At 41.1% G+C, this 22,294-nt stretch overlaps 1 protein-coding gene across 3 annotated transcripts in view; it reads left to right on the top strand.

The window, feature by feature from the left end:
- TNC (tenascin C) overlaps positions 1-22,294 on the top strand; it is a 137,076-nt gene that overhangs the window by 25,840 nt on the left and 88,942 nt on the right. For 2 of the 3 annotated variants that reach the window (XM_040406039.1, XM_040406042.1), the window contains exons 2-3: positions 14,707-15,259; positions 17,716-19,122. In XM_040406039.1, the coding sequence (XP_040261973.1) occupies positions 14,797-15,259; positions 17,716-19,122 (1,870 nt within the window). In that variant the 5' untranslated portion in view covers positions 14,707-14,796. The remainder of the gene's footprint in view (positions 1-14,706; positions 15,260-17,715; positions 19,123-22,294) is intronic. The other variant, XM_040406040.1, reaches the window with a different exon arrangement.

Raw genomic sequence — 22,294 nt, 5'->3', positions numbered from 1 at the left:
TTAATAGTTAAAATCAATCCGTTTCATACTTTCTGGCTTCACTGAAGTACAAGAAGGCAAGTAAATATGCAGCAAACCAGCTGTCAGCCGGTTCCCTGGGGAAAATATGATTTTTTTGATTTTGTATATAGCAATTGAGCTAATTCCTTGGATCAATCACCTCAGTTATGGCATTTACTGATTATAACCACACATGCAATTTCCTGGAAACAAAGATTTTCATCCTTTTGGTTTTTAAATCCATTTACATCCCATGGCTGAAAATTCCATAGCTCCATAGCCAGAAAATGAAATTTATAAATAAGAAAATTATATCTTGCACTTACAGAAGCCTAAATCTACTTTGCTTTCAAAGTTCCAACAAATATTTACCGTGCTGTCTATTAAAAACATTCAGCTTCCAATAGGCTAGACTAGAGATGAGGGAAGAATCGGCTGCTTTGCCAAATGTCACAAAGAAATTCGATTTATAACAAATTACTTAAGCATGAAGCGTGTTTCTTTGTATGTAGCGGGCACAATGATGGGGAGCATCATTGAACCCCTCAGATGACGCGTTAATCTCTGATCGCGGCATCTGAGGCTAACAGTTAGGCTTTTCAGGGATTAATTAGATTAAAAAAAATTATAAATCATCTTATCCTTTTGATTGTGTAGAGGCCATTGCAGCCATCTTTGATTGAATCTCGCGTGGTGATCATGCTGGCTGTGCAGTATCTTCAATCAGGATGGCCGCGATGGCCTTTTCGTGCGCAAATGGATGAGGTGAGTATGTTTTTTTACTGTCATTTCAGGGAAAATGTATTCATTACCAAGAAGTGCAAGGAAATTTGGCTTTGCGGCAAATCAAATTTTTCCTGAAATTCGGATCGAAGTCAATTCGCTCAACACTAGTTCTAGACTGTAAAGTACTGGCTGTATTGCCGGATTAGTAGATTTTAAAGAATATATAATTCTTTGAATAGTTATATATTTAATACATAGATGCAATCTACATAGAAATTTGAGTATATTTGTAAATACATTGCATTATATATTGTACTAAAGAAGTTGCAAACTATTTTACAGCACCATTCACAGTTCTGTTGCTGCCATTAGAAACAGTCAACAAGTTTGCTGTCGGACACTCCTCTCTCAACTTAGCTAAGCTCCAAACCATCTGATGACTGCACAGTGTCTCGACTACTGTACAGGGAGTGCAGAATTATTAGGCAAGTTGTATTTTTGAGGATTAATTTTATTATTGAACAACAACCATGTTCTCAATGAACCCAAAAAACTCATTAATATCAAAGCTGAATATTTTTGGAAGTAGTTTTTAGTTTGTTTTTAGTTTTAGCTATTTTAGGGGAATATCTGTGTGTGCAGGTGACTATTACTGTGCATAATTATTAGGCAACTTAACAAAAAACAAATATATACCCATTTCAATTATTTATTTTTACCAGTGAAACCAATATAACATCTCGACATTCACAAATATACATTTCTGACATTCAAAAACAAAACAAAAACAAATCAGTGACCAATATAGCCACCTTTCTTTGCAAGGACACTCAAAAGCCTTCCATCCATGGATTCTGTCAGTGTTTTGATCTGTTCACCATCAACATTGTGTGCAGCAGCAACCACAGCCTCCCAGACACTGTTCAGAGAGGTGTACTGTTTTCCCTCCTTGTAAATCTCACATTTGATGATGGACCACAGGTTCTCAATGGGGTTCAGATCAGGTGAACAAGGAGGCCATGTCATTAGATTTTCTTGTTTTATACCCTTTCTTGCCAGCCACGCTGTGGAGTCCTTGGACGCGTGTGATGGAGCATTGTCCTGCATGAAAATCATGTTTTTCTTGAAGGATGCAGACTTCTTCCTGTACCACTGCTTGAAGAAGGTCTCTTCCAGAAACTGGCAGTAGGACTGGGAGTTGAGCTTGACTCCATCCTCAACCCGAAAAGGCCCCACAAGCTCATCTTTGATGATACCAGCCCAAACCAGTACTCCACCTCCACCTTGCTGGCGTCTGAGTCGGACTGGAGCTCTCTGCCCTTTACCAATCCAGCCACGGGTCCATCCATCTGGCCCATCAAGACTCACTCTCATTTCATCAGTCCATAAAACCTTAGAAAAATCAGTCTTGAGATATTTCTTGGCCCAGTCTTGACGTTTCAGCTTGTGTGTCTTGTTCAGTGGTGGTCGTCTTTCAGCCTTTCTTACCTTGGCCATGTCTCTGAGTATTGCACACCTTGTGCTTTTGGGCACTCCAGTGATGTTGCAGCTCTGAAATATGGCCAAACTGGTGGCAAGTGGCATCTTGGCAGCTGCACGCTTGACTTTTCTCAGTTCATGGGCAGTTATTTTGCGCCTTGGTTTTTCCACACGCTTCTTGCGACCCTGTTGACTATTTTGAATGAAACGCTTGATTGTTCGATGATCACGCTTCAGAAGCTTTGCAATTTTAAGAGTGCTGCATCCCTCTGCAAGATATCTCACTATTTTTGACTTTTCTGAGCCTGTCAAGTCCTTCTTTTGACCCATTTTGCCAAAGGAAAGGAAGTTGCCTAATAATTATGCACACCTGATATAGGGTGTTGATGTCATTAGACCACACCCCTTCTCATTACAGAGATGCACATCACCTAATATGCTTAATTTGTAGTAGGCTTTCGAGCATATACAGCTTGGAGTAAGACAACATGCATAAAGAGGATGATGTGGTCAAAATACTCATTTGCCTAATAATTCTGCACGCAGTGTATACTTCCCAGTGCTGGATGTTTGCAGATATTGACCTGGGAGGTGTCAGGTAGTTGAAATGGGGCAGCATGGTGTCTCAGTGGTTAACACTGATGCCTTGCAGAGCTGGGGTCCTCGGTTCAAATCTGACCAAGGACACCATCTGCATGGAGTTTGTATTTTCTTCCCACGTGGGTTTTCGCTGGGTACTTCAGTTTCATCCCACTCTCCAAAGACATACTTATAGGGAACTTAGATGTTGAGCCCCATTGGGGACAGCTTGATGCTAATGTCTGTAAAGTCTGCGGAATATGTCAGTGCTATATAAGTTCGTAAAAGAAATAATATCAAAAGTAGGAAAAAGAATATGCCCTATAGCATAGCTAAGTTACAGTATGGATGGCTGTATAAGCATCATGCCATTCATAGACCCATGTATTCACAACAAGCTACTGTACTATGGCTGAAGCTCGTAGATGGCATGCAGAGTGGCTCTGTGGCTTAGTACTATGGAGTCAGAAGAATTTCATATGTTGTCTTACGTGATGCATCCCCACTATGCGATACAATACTGGATATTCTCCCCTCGAAGGTTAGAAGATTGATTGCAATGAAATTCAATGGAAAAAGCACATATGCAGGACCGCTTTAACCATAGGGCAAAGGGTGCAACTGTATCGGATCTACCAGAAGCAGGTCACATGAGGATGCCAATACAGTTGGATACAAAAGTGTTTTCTTCCCAGTAGGAAGGCGTGATCTAGTGATGTCCTCAAACCTACTGAGACTAAGAGGGCATAACTAATGTGAGGGGGCACTGAGGGAGCACACTATTGTGAAGACCACTGTGTGGGTGTCACTTAGGGGGCATTCTACTGTGTGGTGGCAGTAAGGAGCAGTACTATTGTGAGTGGAGCACCAACAGGTCATTCTTACTTTATTGTGAGAGTATGGGTGCACTAAGGGAACATTCTATTGTGAAGGGGACATAACTACTGTGTGGGGATACTATGGGTGAACAAATACTATGTGTGGGTGCTAAGGGGGCATAACTATTATGTGTGGGCACTGGGGTCAAAACTACTGTGCTGGTCACTAAGGACACTAATTAAATTTCTGCGCTGGGCCTAACGATGTGTTGAAAACAACCCTCAACACATGTATAATTGGCCCCCTAAAAACTGCTATGAGGGACCGCTCTTAGGAACTTGCACAAAGCCATAATAAAATTGTAAAAGTACAATTAGTCATATGCAGGTATGGATTGCTCACAAAACTACACCCATTGATATGCAGAGATATTTAGTAGCATAGAAACATAGATGCATTTCTTATATGTTACTATTATAATTATGCCCAAAAATATTCATGCAGACCAGAAGAAAATCAGATTGGGAAGATTTAATAAATAGTCTAAAAGAAAAACTGTCTTTCATTTCTTTAATGCTCTTGAAAAATGAAAGCTTTGCTATGGTTGGCTGCTATAGACAACAAAGTTTTTTTAAATAATTATTTTAGACGGTTTCATAAATCTGCCCTATGGCTATTTACATGTTGCATTTATCACCGCAATCCTATATTCTTGGCTGTGCTGTAGCCAAAATCTCTGTGTAACTTTATCCTTAGTTTTAAATACTTTTGCTTTAGTCTGTAACTTAGCAGACATGCAGTCTAAAGGATAAGCTACCACACATCTTCTCCACGCAAGCAGCTGATTTTTTTTTCATTCTTAGCGCCCTGCATCTGATTGAAAAAATAAAGACAAACTAAAGGGGTATTCCAGGATTTTACTACTGACAGCCTATCTTCAGCTAAAACCCTCAAAATCAGATTGGCCCAACACTCTGCACTAGAGATGAGCAAAGGATTAAAAAATTTGATTCGGCTGCTTTGCCGAATTTTCTAAAAAAATTCGCTCAGTGACCAATTACTTTGTCACGAAGCACATTTCTATGTAAGTAGTGGGTGCATTAAGATAAAGCATCAATTGCGCTGTTCCCCCCTGTACCCATAAGATGCTGCGTTCATAGCTGACAGTAATAACGCAGTGTAAAATTTAGAACAAAAAATTAAATCCATTTGCTCGCGAAGAGCCGGCCGCCTCCATCTTGATTGAAGATCTAGAGTGAAATCTCACGCGGCCTGTGATGACGGCACAGGGATTCGTGCAAGATCTTCAATCAAGATGGCAGCAGTCGGCCCGTTACAAGCAAATGGATGAGGTAAGTATGATTTTTTTGTTGTTGTTTGCCACCATTTAGGGAAAATCGATTTGCTACTATGAAGCACAAGGAAATTCGGCTTTGCAGCAATTTGAAATTTCCCTGAAAATTGGATTGAAGTCGAAGTCCACTTTGTGGACTTCGATTCGCTCAACACTGCTCTGCACCCTTTCCAATCAGGTGTTCACATGTTGGTCTGGCACCAGAACTAAAAAGCTCCATCCATTGTATAGTGAATGGTGCTGGTTACTGCAGATCTGCTCCCAGTTCACATCCACTACACAATGGACATAGCTGTGCAGTTCCCAGATTCTGAAGCTACTCAGGTACAGGTACTAATCAGATGTTGTCACTGATCAGATATTGAGAATAAACTATCAATAGTAAAATCTTGGAATACCCCTGTAATATCTGTTTTATCCTTTGTTCAATACGTCTTCCATTTAAGCTAAAATAATAATAATCATGATGGAGACTGATGCAAACCAATGTTCTCTGGTGTCCATTTGAGTCATATGAAAATGTATAGAACTAATTAATGAATTCCCTGGGAACCTAACACCAGGGGCATGAGGCCTACCAGCCCTCTCATAGCTTCAGTCCTGATAATATAGCTGTGTTTTCTAGGTCTGTAAAAAGGCCAAATCACTCTGGGGGAGATTTTTCAAGACTGTGCTTTCCTCTTGATATCCCCTATGCTGCTGGATAATGTGCCAAATTTATGACAAGGTGCATGCTGCATCATAAATTAGGTGCATCCTCCAGCAGTCCATGTGTCTAAACAGAAATCTATAGGTTTCTAGCGTAAATGAAGATACATTTTTCCCAGTTGGTGGCCACACCCTCTTCTCACCTTTGCCATGCCCCCTTTAGGAAAAGTGCTGAGGGTGGCGAAAAAGCCAGGAGATGATTTTTTTAAAAAGTTGACGTTAAAAGGTCATAAACACATAGGGGTAATTTATTAAACAGAAATACACCGAAATTAAATCCTTTGCGGCGCAATCTGTGACTTCTCCCCACTCATTTCAAGTCTAAAAAAGGGGGCGGGGAAGGGTATGGGTCGTCAGGCCCGTCTCATTTACCATTTTCTATGCTTGCATTAGGCGTAGAAAATGTCTAAATGTAAGACAGCAAGGAAGCTGTGTTACATTTAGAAGTGACGGTTGATCCATGGAAGTTATGACGAGCCCTGCTCTTCTTCATAACTCTGGCAGATCTACCACCAGGTATAGGGCCTTATTAACCGCCTCCGGACCGCCTAACGCAGGATCGCGTTCCAGAGGCGGCAGCCCTGCGCACAGTCACGCATATATGCGTCATCTCGCGAGACGCGAGATTTCCTGTGAACGCGCGCACACAGGCGCGCGCGCTCACAGGATCGGAAGGTAAGCGAGTGGATCTCCAGCCTGCCAGCGGCGATCGTTCGCTGGCAGGCTGGAGATGTGATTTTTTTAACCCCTAACAGGTATATTAGACGCTGTTTTGATAACAGCGTCTAATATACCTGCTACCTGGTCCTCTGGTGGTCCTTTTTGTTTGGATCGATCACCAGAGGACACAGGTAGCTCAGTAAAGTAGCACCAAACACCACTACACTACACTACACCCCCCCCCCGTCACTTATTAACCCCTTATTAGCCCCTTATTAGCCCCTGATCACCCCATATAGACTCCCTGATCACCCACCTGTCATTGATTACCCCCCTGTCATTGATCACCCCCCTGTAAAGCTCCATTCAGACGTCCGCATGATTTTTACGGATCCACTGATAGATGGATCGGATCCGCAAAACGCATACGGACGTCTGAATGGAGCCTTACAGGGGCGTGATCAATGACTGTGGTGATCACCCCATATAGACTCCCTGATCACCCCCCTGTCATTGATTACCCCCCTGTCATTGATCACCCCCCTGTAAAGCTCCATTCAGACGTCCGCATGATTTTTACGGATCCACTGATAGATGGATCGGATCCGCAAAACACATACAGGCGTCTCCCTGGAGCCTTCCAGGGGGGGTGATCACCCCATATAGACTCCCTGATCACCCCCCTGTCATTGATTACCCCCCTGTCATTGATCACCCCCCTGTAAAGCTCCATTCAGACGTCCGCATGATTTTTACGGATCCACTGATAGATGGATCGGATCCGCAAAACACATACAGGCGTCTCCCTGGAGCCTTCCAGGGGGGGTGATCACCCTATATAGACTCCCTGATCACCCCCCTGTCATTGATTACCCCCCTGTCATTGATCACCCCCCTGTAAAGCTCCATTCAGACGTCCGCATGATTTTTACGGATCCACTGATAGATGGATCGGATCCGCAAAACACATACAGGCGTCTCCCTGGAGCCTTCCAGGGGGGGTGATCACCCCATATAGACTCCCTGATCACCCCCCTGTCATTGATTACCCCCCTGTCATTGATCACCCCCCTGTAAAGCTCCATTCAGACGTCCGCATGATTTTTACGGATCCACTGATAGATGGATCGGATCCGCAAAACACATACAGGCGTCTCCCTGGAGCCTTCCAGGGGGGGTGATCACCCCATATAGACTCCCTGATCACCCCCCTGTCATTGATCACCCCCCCTGTCATTGATCACCCCCCCTGTCAGGCTGCATTCAGATGTCCGTATGATTTTTACGGATCCACGGATACATGGATCGGATCTGCAAAACACATACGGACATCTGAATAGAGCCTTATAGGGGGGTGATCAATGACAGGGGGGTGATCACCCCATATAGACTCCCTGACATTTTTTTGGCCCAAGTTAGCAGAATTTTTTTTTTTTTCTTACAAAGTCTCATATTCCACTAACTTGTGTCAAAAAATTAAATCTCACATGAACTCACCATACCCCACACGGAATCCAAATGCGTAAAAATTTTTAGACATTTATATACCAGACTTCTTCTCACGCTTTAGGGCCCCTAGAATGCCAGGGCAGTATAAATACCCCACATGTAACCCCATTTCGGAAAGAAGACACCCCCAGGTATTCCGTGAGGGGTATATTGAGTCCATGAAAGATTGAAATTTTTGTCCCAAGTTAGCGGAAAGGGAGACTTTGTGAGAAAAAAATTTATAAAATCAATTTCCGCTAACTTGTGCCCAAATTTTTTTTTTCGATGAACTCGCCATGCCCCTCATTGAATACCTTGGGGTGTCTTCTTTCCAAAATGGGGTCACATGTGGGGTATATATACTGCCCTGGCATTTTAGGGGCCCTAAAGCGTGAGAATAAGTCTGGGATCCAAATATCTAAAAATGCCCTCATAAAAGGAATGTGGGCCCCTTTGCGCATCTAGGCTGCAAAAAAGTGTCACACATCTAGTATCGCCGTACTCAGGAGAAGTTGGACAATGTGTTTTGGGGTGTCATTTTACATATACCCATGCTGGGTGAGATAAATATCTTGGTCAAATGCCAACTTTGTATAAAAAAATGGGAAAAGTTGTCTTTTGCCGAGATATTTCTCTCACCCAGCATGAGTATATGTAAAAAGACACCCCAAAACACATTGCCCAACTTCTCCTGAATACGGCGATACCACATGTGTGACACTTTTTTGCAACCTAGGTAGGGAAAGGGGCCCACATTCCAAAGAGCACCTTTAGGATTTCACAGGTCATTTACCTACTTACCACAGATTAGGGCCCCTGGAAAATGCCAGGGCAGTATAACTACCACACAAGTGACCCCATTTTGGAAAGAAGACACCCCAAGGTATTCCGTGAGGGGCATGGCGAGTTCCTAGAATTTTATATTTTTTGTCACAAGTTAGCGGAAATTGATGATTTATTATTATTTTTTTTTTTTCCTTACAAAGTCTCATATTCCACTAACTTGTGACAAAAAATAAAAACTTCCATGAACTCACTATGCCCATCACGAAATACCTTGGGGTGTCTTCTTTCCAAAATGGGGTCACTTGTGGGGTAGTTATACTGCCCTGGCATTTTAGGGGCCGAATGCGTGAGAAGTGGTTTGAAATCAAAATCTGTAAAAAAAGGCCGGTGAAATCCGAAAGGTGCTCTTTGGAATGTGGGCCCCTTTGCGCACCTAGGCTGCAAAAAAGTGTCACACATGTGGTATCTCTATACTCAGGAGAAGTTGGGGAATGTGTTTTGGGGTGTCATTTTACATATACCCATGCTGGGTGAGAGAAATATCTTGGCAAAAGACAACTTTTCCCATTTTTTTATACAAAGTTGGCATTTGACCAAGATATTTATCTCACCCAGCATGGGTATATGTAAAATGAAACCCCAAAACACATTCCCCAACTTCTCCTGAGTACGGCGATACCACATGTGTGCCACTTTTTTGCAGTCTAGGTGGGCAAAGGGGCCCACATTCCAAAGAGCACCTTTCGGATTTCACCGGTCATTTTTTACACATTTTGATTTCAAACTACTTACCACACATTTGGGCCCCTAGAATGCCAGGGCAGTATAACTACCCCACAAGTGACCCCATTTTAGAAAGAAGACACCCCAAGGCATTCACTGATGGGCATAGTGAGTTCATAGAAGTTTTTATTTTTTGTCACAAGTTAGTGGAATATGAGACTTTGTAAGAAAAAAAAATCAAAAAAAAAAATCATAATTTTCCACTAACTTGTGACAAAAAATAAAAAGTTCTATGACCTCACTATGCCCATCAGCGAATACCTTAGGGTGTCTACTTTCCGAAATGGGGTCGTTTGTGGGGTGTTTGTACTGTCTGGGCATTGTAGAACCTCAGGAAACATGACAGGTGCTCAGAAAGTCAGAGCTGTTTCAAAAAGCGGAAATTCACATTTTTGTACCATAGTTTGTAAACGCTATAACTTTTACCCAAACGATTTTTTTTTTTACCCAAAGATTTTTTTTTTTATCAAAGACATGTAGAACAATAAATTTAGAGCAAAATTTATATGTGGATGTCGTTTTTTTTTGCAAAATTTTACAACTGAAAGTGAAAAATGACATTTTTTTGCAAAAAAATCGTTAAATTTCGATTAATAACAAAAAAAGTAAAAATGTCAGCAGCAATGAAATACCACCAAATGAAAGCTCTATTAGTGAGAAGAAAAGGAGGTAAAATTCATTTGGGTGGTAAGTTGCATGACCGAGCAATAAACGGTGAAAGTAGTGTAGGTCCGAAGTGTAAAAAAGTGACCTGGTCTTTAAGGGTGTTTAAGCTATAGGGGCTGAGGTGGTTAAGATCAGTGTTTTAGATGCCAGTCTTAATAAATGTGCCCCATAGTTTGTGACTTTTTAACACCACTTTTCAGGAACAAGGGAGATGATAAATCTCCCCCTTGATCTCCAACTAATCTTATAAATCTGATGCGTTCTAAAGGTTCCTTTACATGGGATGATGTTGAAGCAGATTATCGGGAAGGAAGCATTCCATTTACATGCGCCGATCATCTCAAACACCTCCAGAGTATGGGCATCGCTAATGCCATCGCTCTTCCCCAAACTGACTCGTTGTTTCCCGGCAGCAGATTGTGTTTACACAGCACAATCTGATGTCAGGAAACAGGGATTTTTGTGCCTGCATAAACGATCCAATTACCTGATGAACGAGTGTTTCACTCGTTTATTGGGTAATTGGCAGGGCATTTACACTGCCTGATCATTGCTAACAAGCGTTACTATGAATACTCATTAGTAGAGATGAGCGAATTTCTTAAAAGTTTGATTCGGCTGATTCGCCGAATTTCACAAAAAATTTTGTAGCGTGTGCAATGGCAGGGAGCTGCAATACTGCCTCCCCCATCATTGTACCCCTCAGATGCCACGTTCATACATAATCGCAGCATCTGAGTGTAAAATTAACAATAATAAACCCTAAATCAAACTTACCACCTCCATTTGCTCGCAACGGACTTGCCGCTGCCATCTTGCTTGAAGATCTCAGCCAAAATCCTGTGCGGTGTGAGATTACGTCATCACGCCTGCTATTTCAGGTTAAATTGATTTGCTGACACGAAGCACAAGGAAATTCGGCTAATAGGCAAATCAAATTTATCCTGAAATTCGGATCGAATTCCACTTTGTGGGATTCGATTCGCTCATCTCTACTCATTAGTGATGATCTGTTCAATTCTTGGCCTGTGTAAACGGCCCTTTAGTTTTAGCCAAAGAAGAATTGGAAGGTTTTTTTTTCCCTCTGAAAGGGTTTGTTGCTCTTTTTGGTGACATTAACATATTAACATAAGGCTGAAAATAGAGATCTGTCCATCCAGTTCGGCCTGTTATCCTGCAAATTGATCCAGAGGAAGGCAAAAAAAAAACTGTGAGGTGGAAGACAATTTTCCTAACTTTAGGGGGAAAAAATTCCTTCCCAACTCAAATCAGGCAATCAGAATAACTCCCTAGATCAACAACCCATCTCTAGTAGCTATAGCCTGTAATATTATTACACTCCAAGAATACATCCAGGCCCCTCTTGAACTCTTTTAGTGAACTCCCCATCACCACCTCCTCAGGCAGAGAGTTCCATAGTCTCACTGCTCTTACCGTAAAGAATCCTCTTCTATGTTTGTGTACAAACCTTCTTTCCTCCAGACGCAGAGGATGTCCCCTTGTCACAGTCACAGTCCTGGGGATAAATAGATGATGGGAGGGATCACTGTACTGACCCCGATATATTTATACATAGTAATTAGATCTCCCCTCAGTCGTCTTTTTTCTAAAGTGAATAACCCTAATGTTGATAATCTTTCAGGGTACTGTAGTCCAACCATTCCAGTTATTACTTTAGTTGCCCTCCTCTGGACCCTCTCCAGCTCTAATATGTCTGCCTTGTTCACAGGAGCCCAGAACTGTACACAGTACTCCATGTGTGGTCTGACTAGTGGTTTGCAAAGTGGCGGGACTATGTTCTCATCACAGGCATCTATGCCCCTTTTGAAGCAACTCGTTATCTTATTGGCCTTGGCAGCAGCGGCCTGACACTGGTTTCTACAGCTTAGTTTGCTGTCCACTTAAATTCCTAAGTCTTTTTCCATGTCAGTTTTACCCATTGTTTTACCATTTAGTATGTACGGGTGACTTGCATTATTCCTTCCCATGTGCATAACCTTACATTTGTCAGTGTTAAACCTCATCTGCCACTTATCTGCCCAAGCCTCCAATCTATCCAGATCCATCTGTAGCAGTATATTGTCCTCTTCAGTGTTAATTACTTTACATAGTTTAGTGTCATCTGCAAAAATGTATATTTTACTGTGCAAGCCTTCTACAAGATCATTAATAAATATATTGAAGAGAATAGTGATAAAAAAGAAAAAAAGAGAATAATCTGATCATAAAGATTTCATATTTTTCTAATGGTAGCTGTGCACAGGACAAAATCAATAAATTCCTAACATTTTACCTAAAAAGAGGCCAAAGATTTTATTACTGAGTACACATTAGAATGAGTTTACTGATCATTCATTAGGGTAAAATACCTTTCACCTGCTTGAATTGTCTTCGTATTTATTATGTATAAAAAGAGTTCAAGGATCGGCCTCACGTTTCATTATTATGCACGATGAAAAGAAATACCAGACAAGAATACCACCTCTTTGTGTATGGTGAAGATTGCTGTGATAACAGATGGAATTCAGTGCGTGCAGGTGTAAAATGAAAGCTTCAGACTAAACAGCCAAATAACAAAATTGTGAGCTTTTATCAATGTATCCGAGGTTCAGAAATGTATTTCCACCAAGGTGAACATTGGCCTAAAACTACAATTTCACACCATGTTGTGACAGACAATGGATGCTATTTAATTCTTTAATTCTGATCATGCTATTGAAAGTAAATACCATGTTTGTGATGTTACTATTGCTACTAAACAGTAGCATTCACATGCACATTGAGGCTTGGTTTCCATGTTCAGTTTTTTTTATGCAGTTTTTAAAGTCAAATCCTGGAGGGGATTAAAAAAATGGAGAAGATTCATATCCAATGGTGCAATATTTCTGCTTCACACAAGACCTTTTACACCAATGATTACTATGGATTAAAGTTTTTCTCCACTTGGCAATCAAGATGGCGTGCTGCCTTCATTATTATTTGGATTGTTCTAGGGAGCCAGAGTAGACCTGGCTCCATTGGGCATGCACTAACTATCCTTGATTTTCTTGGAATATCTCTTTTTGCATTATATGAGTCTTCTATTCATGATCCAATGTTGACTTTGGCTTGAAAACAACAGACCAGACAGCATAAGGGTTGTCCACTTTGGCCAATCACTTTTTATTAGTAGGTCTTCCTCTAAGTAAGTTGATCACATGCTGTTCCACTGCTCAAAATACAGCAATTCGCTGTAATGTGCTGGATAAACTTTTAGATAGTATTTAACTTCCCAGCAGCACCACTACAGGTGAAATAAAAATGTCGCAGTCACTATTGAAATTAATGGGCTTTTGGGGAGTAATAGAGAGAGATGCTCTTTGCAGTAGTTCTGTCATTCAGTTAATTGATGAAGATTTGAAACAAGAGACTACCCTCTATTTAATCAAAGTGCCCTAATAGGGTATATTAAAAATAGATTTTTATAACAAAGCATTAGTGAAAGATCCACTTTTGGAGAACATTGCTTGAAATATAAAGCTGTTTTGTATTTAAGGTAACTACTGGACACTTAAGTCTTACCTACAAATGAGCTTTTCAGGTCTCCTATCATAAATGCTAAAGTTCAACCATGGGTGCCAGCATTCTTTATACAGATAGTACTTGCTTACTTTTTTCTCTTGGCTTAACTAGTCCTAATATGTGTGTCACAAGATGACCAGCTTTTCTAAACAATCTGATTTTGTGATATTGTGCCATGAGATTTCTATCCATATGTGATTACCTAGTGGTTGGCTTGTGAGTTGCAGCCTGTCAAAGGTTGTGCTAGCATGTTAGAGTCCAAGCATTGGTCCAACATTGGAATGAAGTGTCTTGGGCCCACCCGTGGTGTTTATAGGACCTTAAGGGCCATGTTTTATTAGGGATTCATTATTGTTAGAGCTTGGTCCCATCGGAGGATCCTCTGGTTCTTAATCAAATTTGAGCTAAGATAAGGGTGAACAAGTCTGTAAATGGGGCTAAACTTTTATGGCAATGTATGCATTTGGTAAATGCATCTGGTTGCCAAGCATTTAGCAGTTATTGTACACCTTCTGTAAAAGAAATCTCCAGTAAAGACTGGACTAGTGTGTTCTATTAAAACTATATACTAAAATTGAGAGATTAAGTGAAGTACCAGGATGACTTTTACATTAATCCATATTTGTTTCATATCAAATTAGTCTTCCTAAAGAGTTAATAACTACAAAGGTGTGTTAACCAACCGAGACAGCACAAAACAGAGCTGGATACTGTAATAGAAAATGAATAATCATGTTCACCTATATAGGTTTTCATATTATAGGCTTTTAGTAGATTCCCTTCAATGTAAATGTATGCATGGTATGTGGGAGCCAAGAATAACCTCATGGAGGTATGCTGTTAGAAATAACCATTAGAAATATGAGCTAGGCACATTATTGTCATTAACTCTCTTAGTCCCCAATGAATGTAGCCATTGTCCAGGCATGAAACCCAACAGGATATGCCAAGTTCACTGAAACATTACAAAATTCACTCTTTTTAGCAGCTGGTTGCTGTTCTTCAATGTTAGGAGATCTCTGGAATTGTCGTCTTTTATCATCTATTTAATCTCTTTATACATAATTGTTTACGAATATCTTTTATTTTTACTTTAGAATAGCTTTGAAGAGAAAACAGAAAAAGCTACATAGAAGTGACACTACAAAGGAAAAGCACAAAAGTCAACATTGAGTAAGGGCACAGCCATGGGGTATCCCATACAGGTATTTGCCTGTCTTCTTTTAATGCTGAGCTCTCAAGTGAACTGTGGACTTATAAGAAAAGTTATCCGACACAAAAGAGACGCTGGTTTAAACATCACCTTGCCTGAAGACAACCAGCCTGTAGTGTTTAACCATGTGTATAATATTAAAGTTCCAATGGGTTCCTTATGCTCTGTTGACCTCGACCCAATAGGAACAGAAGAAAATGAGTTAAAGCCACAGACAGAGCTTGGAAAAAATGACCAGGAAACCACTTTAAATGGGGAAAACCAGATAATTTTTACACATCGCATCAACATCCCTAGGCGTGCTTGTGGATGTGCAGCAGCTCCAGATATTAAGGACCTTCTAAGCAGACTGGAGGAGTTGGAAGACCTTGTGTCATCTCTCCGAGAACAATGTACTACAGGGGCTGGGTGCTGTTCTAATACACAGACTGCTGAAGGTGAGAATATCCCCTGGAATGATATACACATCTTTTTTGTTTAGAAATTCAAGAATGATTGGATGGAGGTAATACTGAATCAACAAATTCAGAGCCAACCCGATTTTAATTGAATTACAAAACGTATCACCTACTAATAACAGCCTAATAAAAGTCAGTTGGATCTCCCATCGATCATTAATTTTCTATAGAACAGCTGGAGATCTCGAGCAGTCTCATAAAGAATGAATGGAGTGGCAATGATCATGCTTGACTGCCACTCCATTTGTTTAGAGAAGTTGGCACCCTCTTTCTCATGATCAATGGGGTCTCAGTGGTCAGATCTTCATTTATCATATCATAAAAATTGCCTACATTGTGGATAGTGGTTATGTTTTTACATCGTTGGACAACCCCATTAAAGTGTATCAAGAAGAAGATACTGGTATTATAAACAGCATATGTTAGGTGGGGATTTGTATAGAGTTTACATTGGCTAGGCAGCTATTTTTGCTTTTTGACGATTTTATTTAAAAGGGTTGTCCAGTCTGGAGCCAACAATTCCTATGCTATGAACTTGTACGCCTGAATATAAATATGAATATTCACCTGTCCACAGTCCCACCACTGCTCCATTTCCAGCCACCTCTGGTCCCAGGAATGGAGCAGTGGTAGGACCACGGAGAGGTGAGTCTTCTTTCATATGTTCATGGGCACAAGTTTGTAGCAAAGGAGAAACTATCAGAACAGCTGTCCCATTACAGCATTGCATGTTTCCATATTGACTACTCTGCAATTAAAATGCTGTTGAATATTTAGTATTCCTCAGACACATATGGTTGTTTTATAATATGGAAAGCGGGGGGTTATAATTGTATGTCTACAGTGGAGTTTTTTTTAACCTCTCACTAGACTTGAGTCATTAGGAGTGACCACAAGAATGGAAAAAAAATCTATCAGTTAATAGTATATTGTTTCTTAAAGTAAAAGGAACTGAAACAATAATTGAGATGAGGTGGCATGTTTCTAATGCCCAAGTATTGCACAATGTAGTATTGCATACATCAGAAGAACAATTCATGATTTAACTTTTTGTTTTTAAGTTGGTGTCCTCTTACAATTACAAAAACAGCTTTATTGCTCGTTAGCTTGTTTTACACACAGAGCATCAGTTGTATAATTGTATAGAAATTTAACATGTGTAATAAGGAGGTAAAACCTTGTGTAAGGGGCATAAGAAAGGTAAAATACAATTGTATGGTCAAATCAAATTGTTTAGATTCGTTCGCTGGCATCAACGTAAAAGTTTGAATGTGCCTCTTGGCTTCCTCTGGTAAAAGTTTATTCATAGTAAAAAACTTAATACTATACATTTAAAATTCCAGACTTACTGTATATATTTAAGCTTAATATATGGTTGATAAGGTTCTTTGTATAAGATATAGGTGCCCATACACCTTTAATAGCTGAAGGCCAAATGCTCTTTCGGCCTACAGCTTTTCATCCCCCATACACACAGCAGAGGAGAAAGTCACTGCCAGATATCAATCATGATCATGGTTGCTTATCTTCTGCCAGAACAAAAGGACCAAGCATTGAAATACAAATTAGGCTACGTCCAGATGTGCATTGGGTAAATCCAGTAGTCTATTTCAACAAAGTACCAGACTAAGGAAATTACAGTGTCTGGAATAGCTGGACACCACGGTGGCCCGCCGGATCCTTATTCACTATAATGAGATCTACTGGGTTTCCGTCAAGAATGCCAGATTTCTGGCAGAAAACAAAATGCTGGAAGTGGTATTTTTCTGGCAGAAAGACAGATTCCATTGTATTGAATGGGGATTTGGCAGGTCCCGGCGGTGTTCAGCTATGCCAGAAATATTAATTCCAGTAGCCTGTGCACATGATTTACCAAACGCAGATGTGAACATAGCCTTAGCTGATCATCCTTTTCCTCTCAACATCGTCTGTTGAGGAAGAGTTGGGAGGCCCCTACACACAGTATAGAGTCAGCCTGCCTTGTCGACAACAGCTGTCTCCAACGATAATCCATTGTGTTTGGAGACCTTAAGAGTAGAGATGAGCGATTTTCATATTTTTAAATTCGTTCACACTTCGTTTGTTGGTAAAAGGTGTATTGAGTTATGGATAACGCAATTTTATGACGGAATGCATAGCGGAATGCCTTTAGAGGCAGTCCCTCTATTGCAATGGTGCCATAAGCAGCCACTTACTCTGCCTAACCCTTTTCCCAAGCTAGTTTAGGAAATATCCTAGGGATACACAATTAATGTCTACGGTTAAAATAGTCCATTAGGATTATTAAGAAGGTTTACATATAGTCATTGGGATCACTAAATCACAAACACATTAGACACATTATTGAATCCAGATACTCTTTATGTGGTACTAATATGAAAATTAGATATCTTGGTGTCAAATAGAATATTAATTATTCTACTATATCTATACAGGTACAGTAGAAACCAAGCCTTACTGCAATGGACGTGGGAATTATAGCACTGACACTTGTGGCTGTATCTGTGAGCCTGGGTGGAAAGGACCCAATTGTACAGAAGCAGAATGTCCAGGAAACTGCAATAACAGAGGAACATGCGTGGATGGAAAATGTGTTTGCAATCCAGAATACACCGGAGAGGACTGTGGTGAATTAGCCTGCCTGAATGATTGTAATGACCAAGGCAAATGTGTTAATGGAGTCTGTGTTTGCTTTGATGGCTTTGCTGGAGAAGATTGTGGTGAAGAGGTTTGCCGCATCCCTTGCAGTGAGCATGGAAAGTGTGTGAATGGCCAATGTGTCTGTGAGGAGAACTTTACCGGGGAGGACTGTAGCCAACCCCTCTGTCCAAACAATTGCAATAACCGTGGACGTTGTGTGGATAATGAGTGTGTCTGTGATGAGCCTTACACAGGAGAGGACTGCAGCGAGTTGATTTGCCCTAACGACTGTTTTGACCGTGGTCGTTGCATAAATGGTGTGTGCTACTGTGAAGAAGGGTTCACTGGTGAAGACTGTGGTGAACTGGCCTGTCCAAATAACTGCAACAACAATGGGAAATGTGTGAATGGACTCTGTGTGTGTGATGCAGGATTCACCGGGGATGACTGTAGTGAACTGAGTTGCCCAAACAATTGTAACAATCAGGGACGTTGTGTGAATGGCGTGTGCATATGCAAGGAAGGGTTCATGGGAGAGGACTGTGGTGAGCTGAGGTGTCCAAATGACTGCAATAACAGGGGGCGCTGTGTGAATGGACAATGCATCTGTGATGAAGGATACATGGGCCAGGACTGCAGTGAACTGAGGTGCCCCAATGATTGTAACAACAGAGGACGCTGTGTAAATGGGCAGTGTGTGTGTGATGAGGGATTCATGGGCCAGGACTGCAGTGAACTGAGGTGCCCCAATGATTGTAACAACAGAGGACGCTGTGTAAATGGGCAGTGTGTGTGTGATGAGGGATTAATGGGACTGGACTGCAGTGAACTAAGATGCCCCAATGATTGCAACAATAAAGGGCGGTGTGTTAATGGTCAGTGCATATGTGATGAAGGTTTCATGGGAGAAGATTGCTCAGAACTAAGATGCCCTAATGACTGCAACCACAGAGGTCGCTGTGTTAATGGACAATGTATATGCGATAATTTATTTATGGGCGATGACTGCGGAGACCTTCGCTGCCCTGACGATTGTAATAACAGAGGACAATGCATCGATGGGCAGTGTGTGTGTACTGAAGGATTCACAGGAGACAACTGCCGTGAACTAACCTGCTTCAACAACTGCAACAATCAAGGCAGATGCGTAAATGGACAATGCGTCTGTGATGAAGGATTCATCGGAGAGTTCTGCTCTAAAGGTACAATACGTTCAGTTTATCCATCTGTGTAAAATAATTTTTGAATTTCAAACATACATTTTGACTTCAAAAGTTTCGCAAATGCGACCGTTGTTGCTTCTTCAGTTAATATGCATGCGTCATGCTAAACTGAAAAGCAGAAATTTCACACCATGCTGTTAAAGCTTGTTGAGTGAATCGTATTATGCTGTTGCCTCATTTCCATTCAAACAGTGATGATAAAAATCTCTGAACCATGGCTTGCACACCTGGAACTAGCGTTGCAGGAGTCTAAGCAATTTACACATTTGATATTGAATTGCAGTGTAACACATCTGTTTTCATTTTCCCAAAGCGTGGGACCAAAAGATAAATTTAAAGAATAAATGCAGCATTATGATTTTTAGGGGGGAAAGAGTTGATGTCACCTGACCTGAAGCAAATATGTGGTTCCTATTGTAGAACAAATACAGTTTTTTTTATTTAAATATAATTAGTGATAGAAGGTTTGTATTTTGAAATCCAAAGTGAAATTACAAAAAGTTTGAAATGCCCCCATTTCCCACCACTGCTCTACTATTAGATCTCATGTACATGACAAAGTAATGCAGATGAACTACAGCAGCACAGAGTTCTTATAGAGTTATTTATAAAAAGAGTTATAGGCACTCTGTGTGTGATGGTGGTTTAGTATCACTACGTTTACCCCTAGAACGCTTCTAATGCAGAAAACCTCTGTGACTGGCTCCAAATTTTCAGATTCTTTATTAATTTGTTGTTAAAAAAAAAAGTTTGAGTGCCTCGATATAAAATGTAAGCCACCCTGAGCTCTGTACCATATAAGTCCAATAAAGGCTGTGGTTGGTGTAACAACACAGATCCCTCCAATAAATTTCACTGCTGTGTACAGGGACTGAAAACCCACTATACCCTCAGTATGTTTTTGAGGCATGGGAGGAAAATTAGAGTACCTGGAGGAAAAACATTCAATTAATGAACACACTAGAGATCCAGCTTTGTCTTCCTGGATAAGTACTTATAACTTATATTTTAAAGCATTCGTTTTAGGCGATGTGCCAAGAGAGAGATAACTGTTCAGTAATCAAATTAATTAAATTTTTGCATTCCAGCACTATAACTGCAGACTTGGCTTTCGGTAGGACACAGTTTGGAGATTGCATAGTGTCTATTCAGACAGGATTCCTTTGGGCACTTTGGTTTCCTGTTTATGCATTTGGGTAATGTTAGGAAATACACTTCTCTGGGTCAGAGATGATTGGGAACAAATGTATTAGCCAAACAATGTTTTGAACTATTTGTCAACACTGTATTCATAAAAAGTAATAAATGAAGACAACCACATACAAATGAGCAAAAATACGAATTTCATATATTTTTGTTTGTCCTTAGTGCAGCCAGTTATTTTAGAGTGAGCACTTTATTGCTTTGTTAAGTGATATTATCTTTAATTATGCTCTATAAAGCACACTAGCAAAGTCTAATGGCACATGAAAAGATATCCTAAAGGGGAGATGGTCTTGTTATATAGTTCAATACAATACTAATCCACTTATTTGAACCAGGTTTACAGCACAATAAATTCTTGTTCAGGGTTGTTAACCCCAAAAATTTTCTGGACAAATTAACCAAAATGTAAATACAATCTACTTTTTACAAACTCATTCGAAAATCTTAGTAGCCGAAAGATATTCTAAGTGATATATGTCTGCAACTCACAATGCTGAAATAAGTTAGCGGCAATTACTGTGAAGTTTATTGTCATGTTCTAGCAAAAGTCCTACCGCTAGAATATCTCAGGCAAACACAGTAAAGCAAGCAGAGACAAAGACATGACAGTGAGCAAAACCCAATACTTTAATTACAAGATACAGACATGGCAGAAAACTTGATCAGCAGGTAGGGGATCAGTGGCAGGAAATACCACTGGACCAAGTGCACTGGTTTTACTTTGGACCAAACCCAGAGGGCAGAGACTCAGTGAGCCCCATTCTTCACAGAGGCCCAGATGGTGGGGATGAACTTAGCAGAGGGCTCACTGGTTGTGCCTCCATGATGGTCCCGGTGCACTTGGCCACATACCTGCAGAGCCTGATGGTGCAAGCACCAGCAGTCCACACAAACAAGGACTGGAACCTAGGCACACATACTGGCACCCAAACAAACCACACAGGACACAGTACAGACAATACAAAAAGGAACCAGCACTCAAGCAGCTGCCTGAACCCCATGTGGAACTGATGTATGGCGGTCTCAGGCAGAGCTGCCCAAACAGACAGACAAGCACATGCCTGGACTCCATGCAGAACGACAAATAGTGGTCTCAGGCAGAGCTGCCCAAACAGGCAGACAAGCATATGCCTGAACACCATGTGGAATAACACATGGTGGTCTCAGGCAGAGCTACACACAGACTAAATGTCCTCCCTCCAGAGAACCCAGGAGCCCTCTCACCAAAGGAACAGACGCAGTAAGCACTGCCAGGCTTACATAGACCTAAACACTGAAGAATTACAGATAAGACAGAGATGCCCTCTCTCTGAATAACCCAGGAGCCCTCTCACTTAAGGGGAAGGCACGGACTAGCAGATACCTGTTCCCCATCCAGAGTTAGACCATAGGAAAACAGACAGAGCTGCACACAAGGCACAGACAGGCAGATGTCTGGACCCCATGCAGAACCACAAATGGTGGTCAGAGGCAAGACACAGAACCAAAACATCAGATGCCTGGACCGCATGCGGAACAACACATGATGATCACAAACAGATCTGCACAGACAGACAGAAGTCTGGACTCCATGCGGAATGGCTTACTAGGTGGCCACACAGACAGGGAAGATGGAAAACCTCAGGTCAGGTGGATAGCTCCTGCACCCAGTAAGGCTGGACACAGACTGACCCCTAGGCCCACAGCAAACAGGAATACAAGGCAGGTAGTGACTACACCCAGACCAGACTATTAACCTCACCAGAACCAGGAGACAGGGAGGGGAAAGCAAGGTACAGACAGAACACACACTGGTTACTGTTACTACATGTCACCCCTGGCAACCAGCTTACACAGAATCCTGTACACCAGAGCACAAACATGAGCAACATGGCAACCCATTTCACAGTGAACCACACTGTGACATTCATACTGTAAAGTATCAATATAGTGATCTATAGACATC

Source organism: Bufo bufo, chromosome 8 (genome assembly GCF_905171765.1).
Source record: "Bufo bufo chromosome 8, aBufBuf1.1, whole genome shotgun sequence".
In the NCBI taxonomy this organism is placed as follows: Eukaryota; Metazoa; Chordata; class Amphibia; order Anura; family Bufonidae; genus Bufo; species Bufo bufo.
The sequence above is the reverse complement of the archived record's forward strand: the minus strand, read 5'-3'. Positions and strand labels throughout refer to the sequence as shown.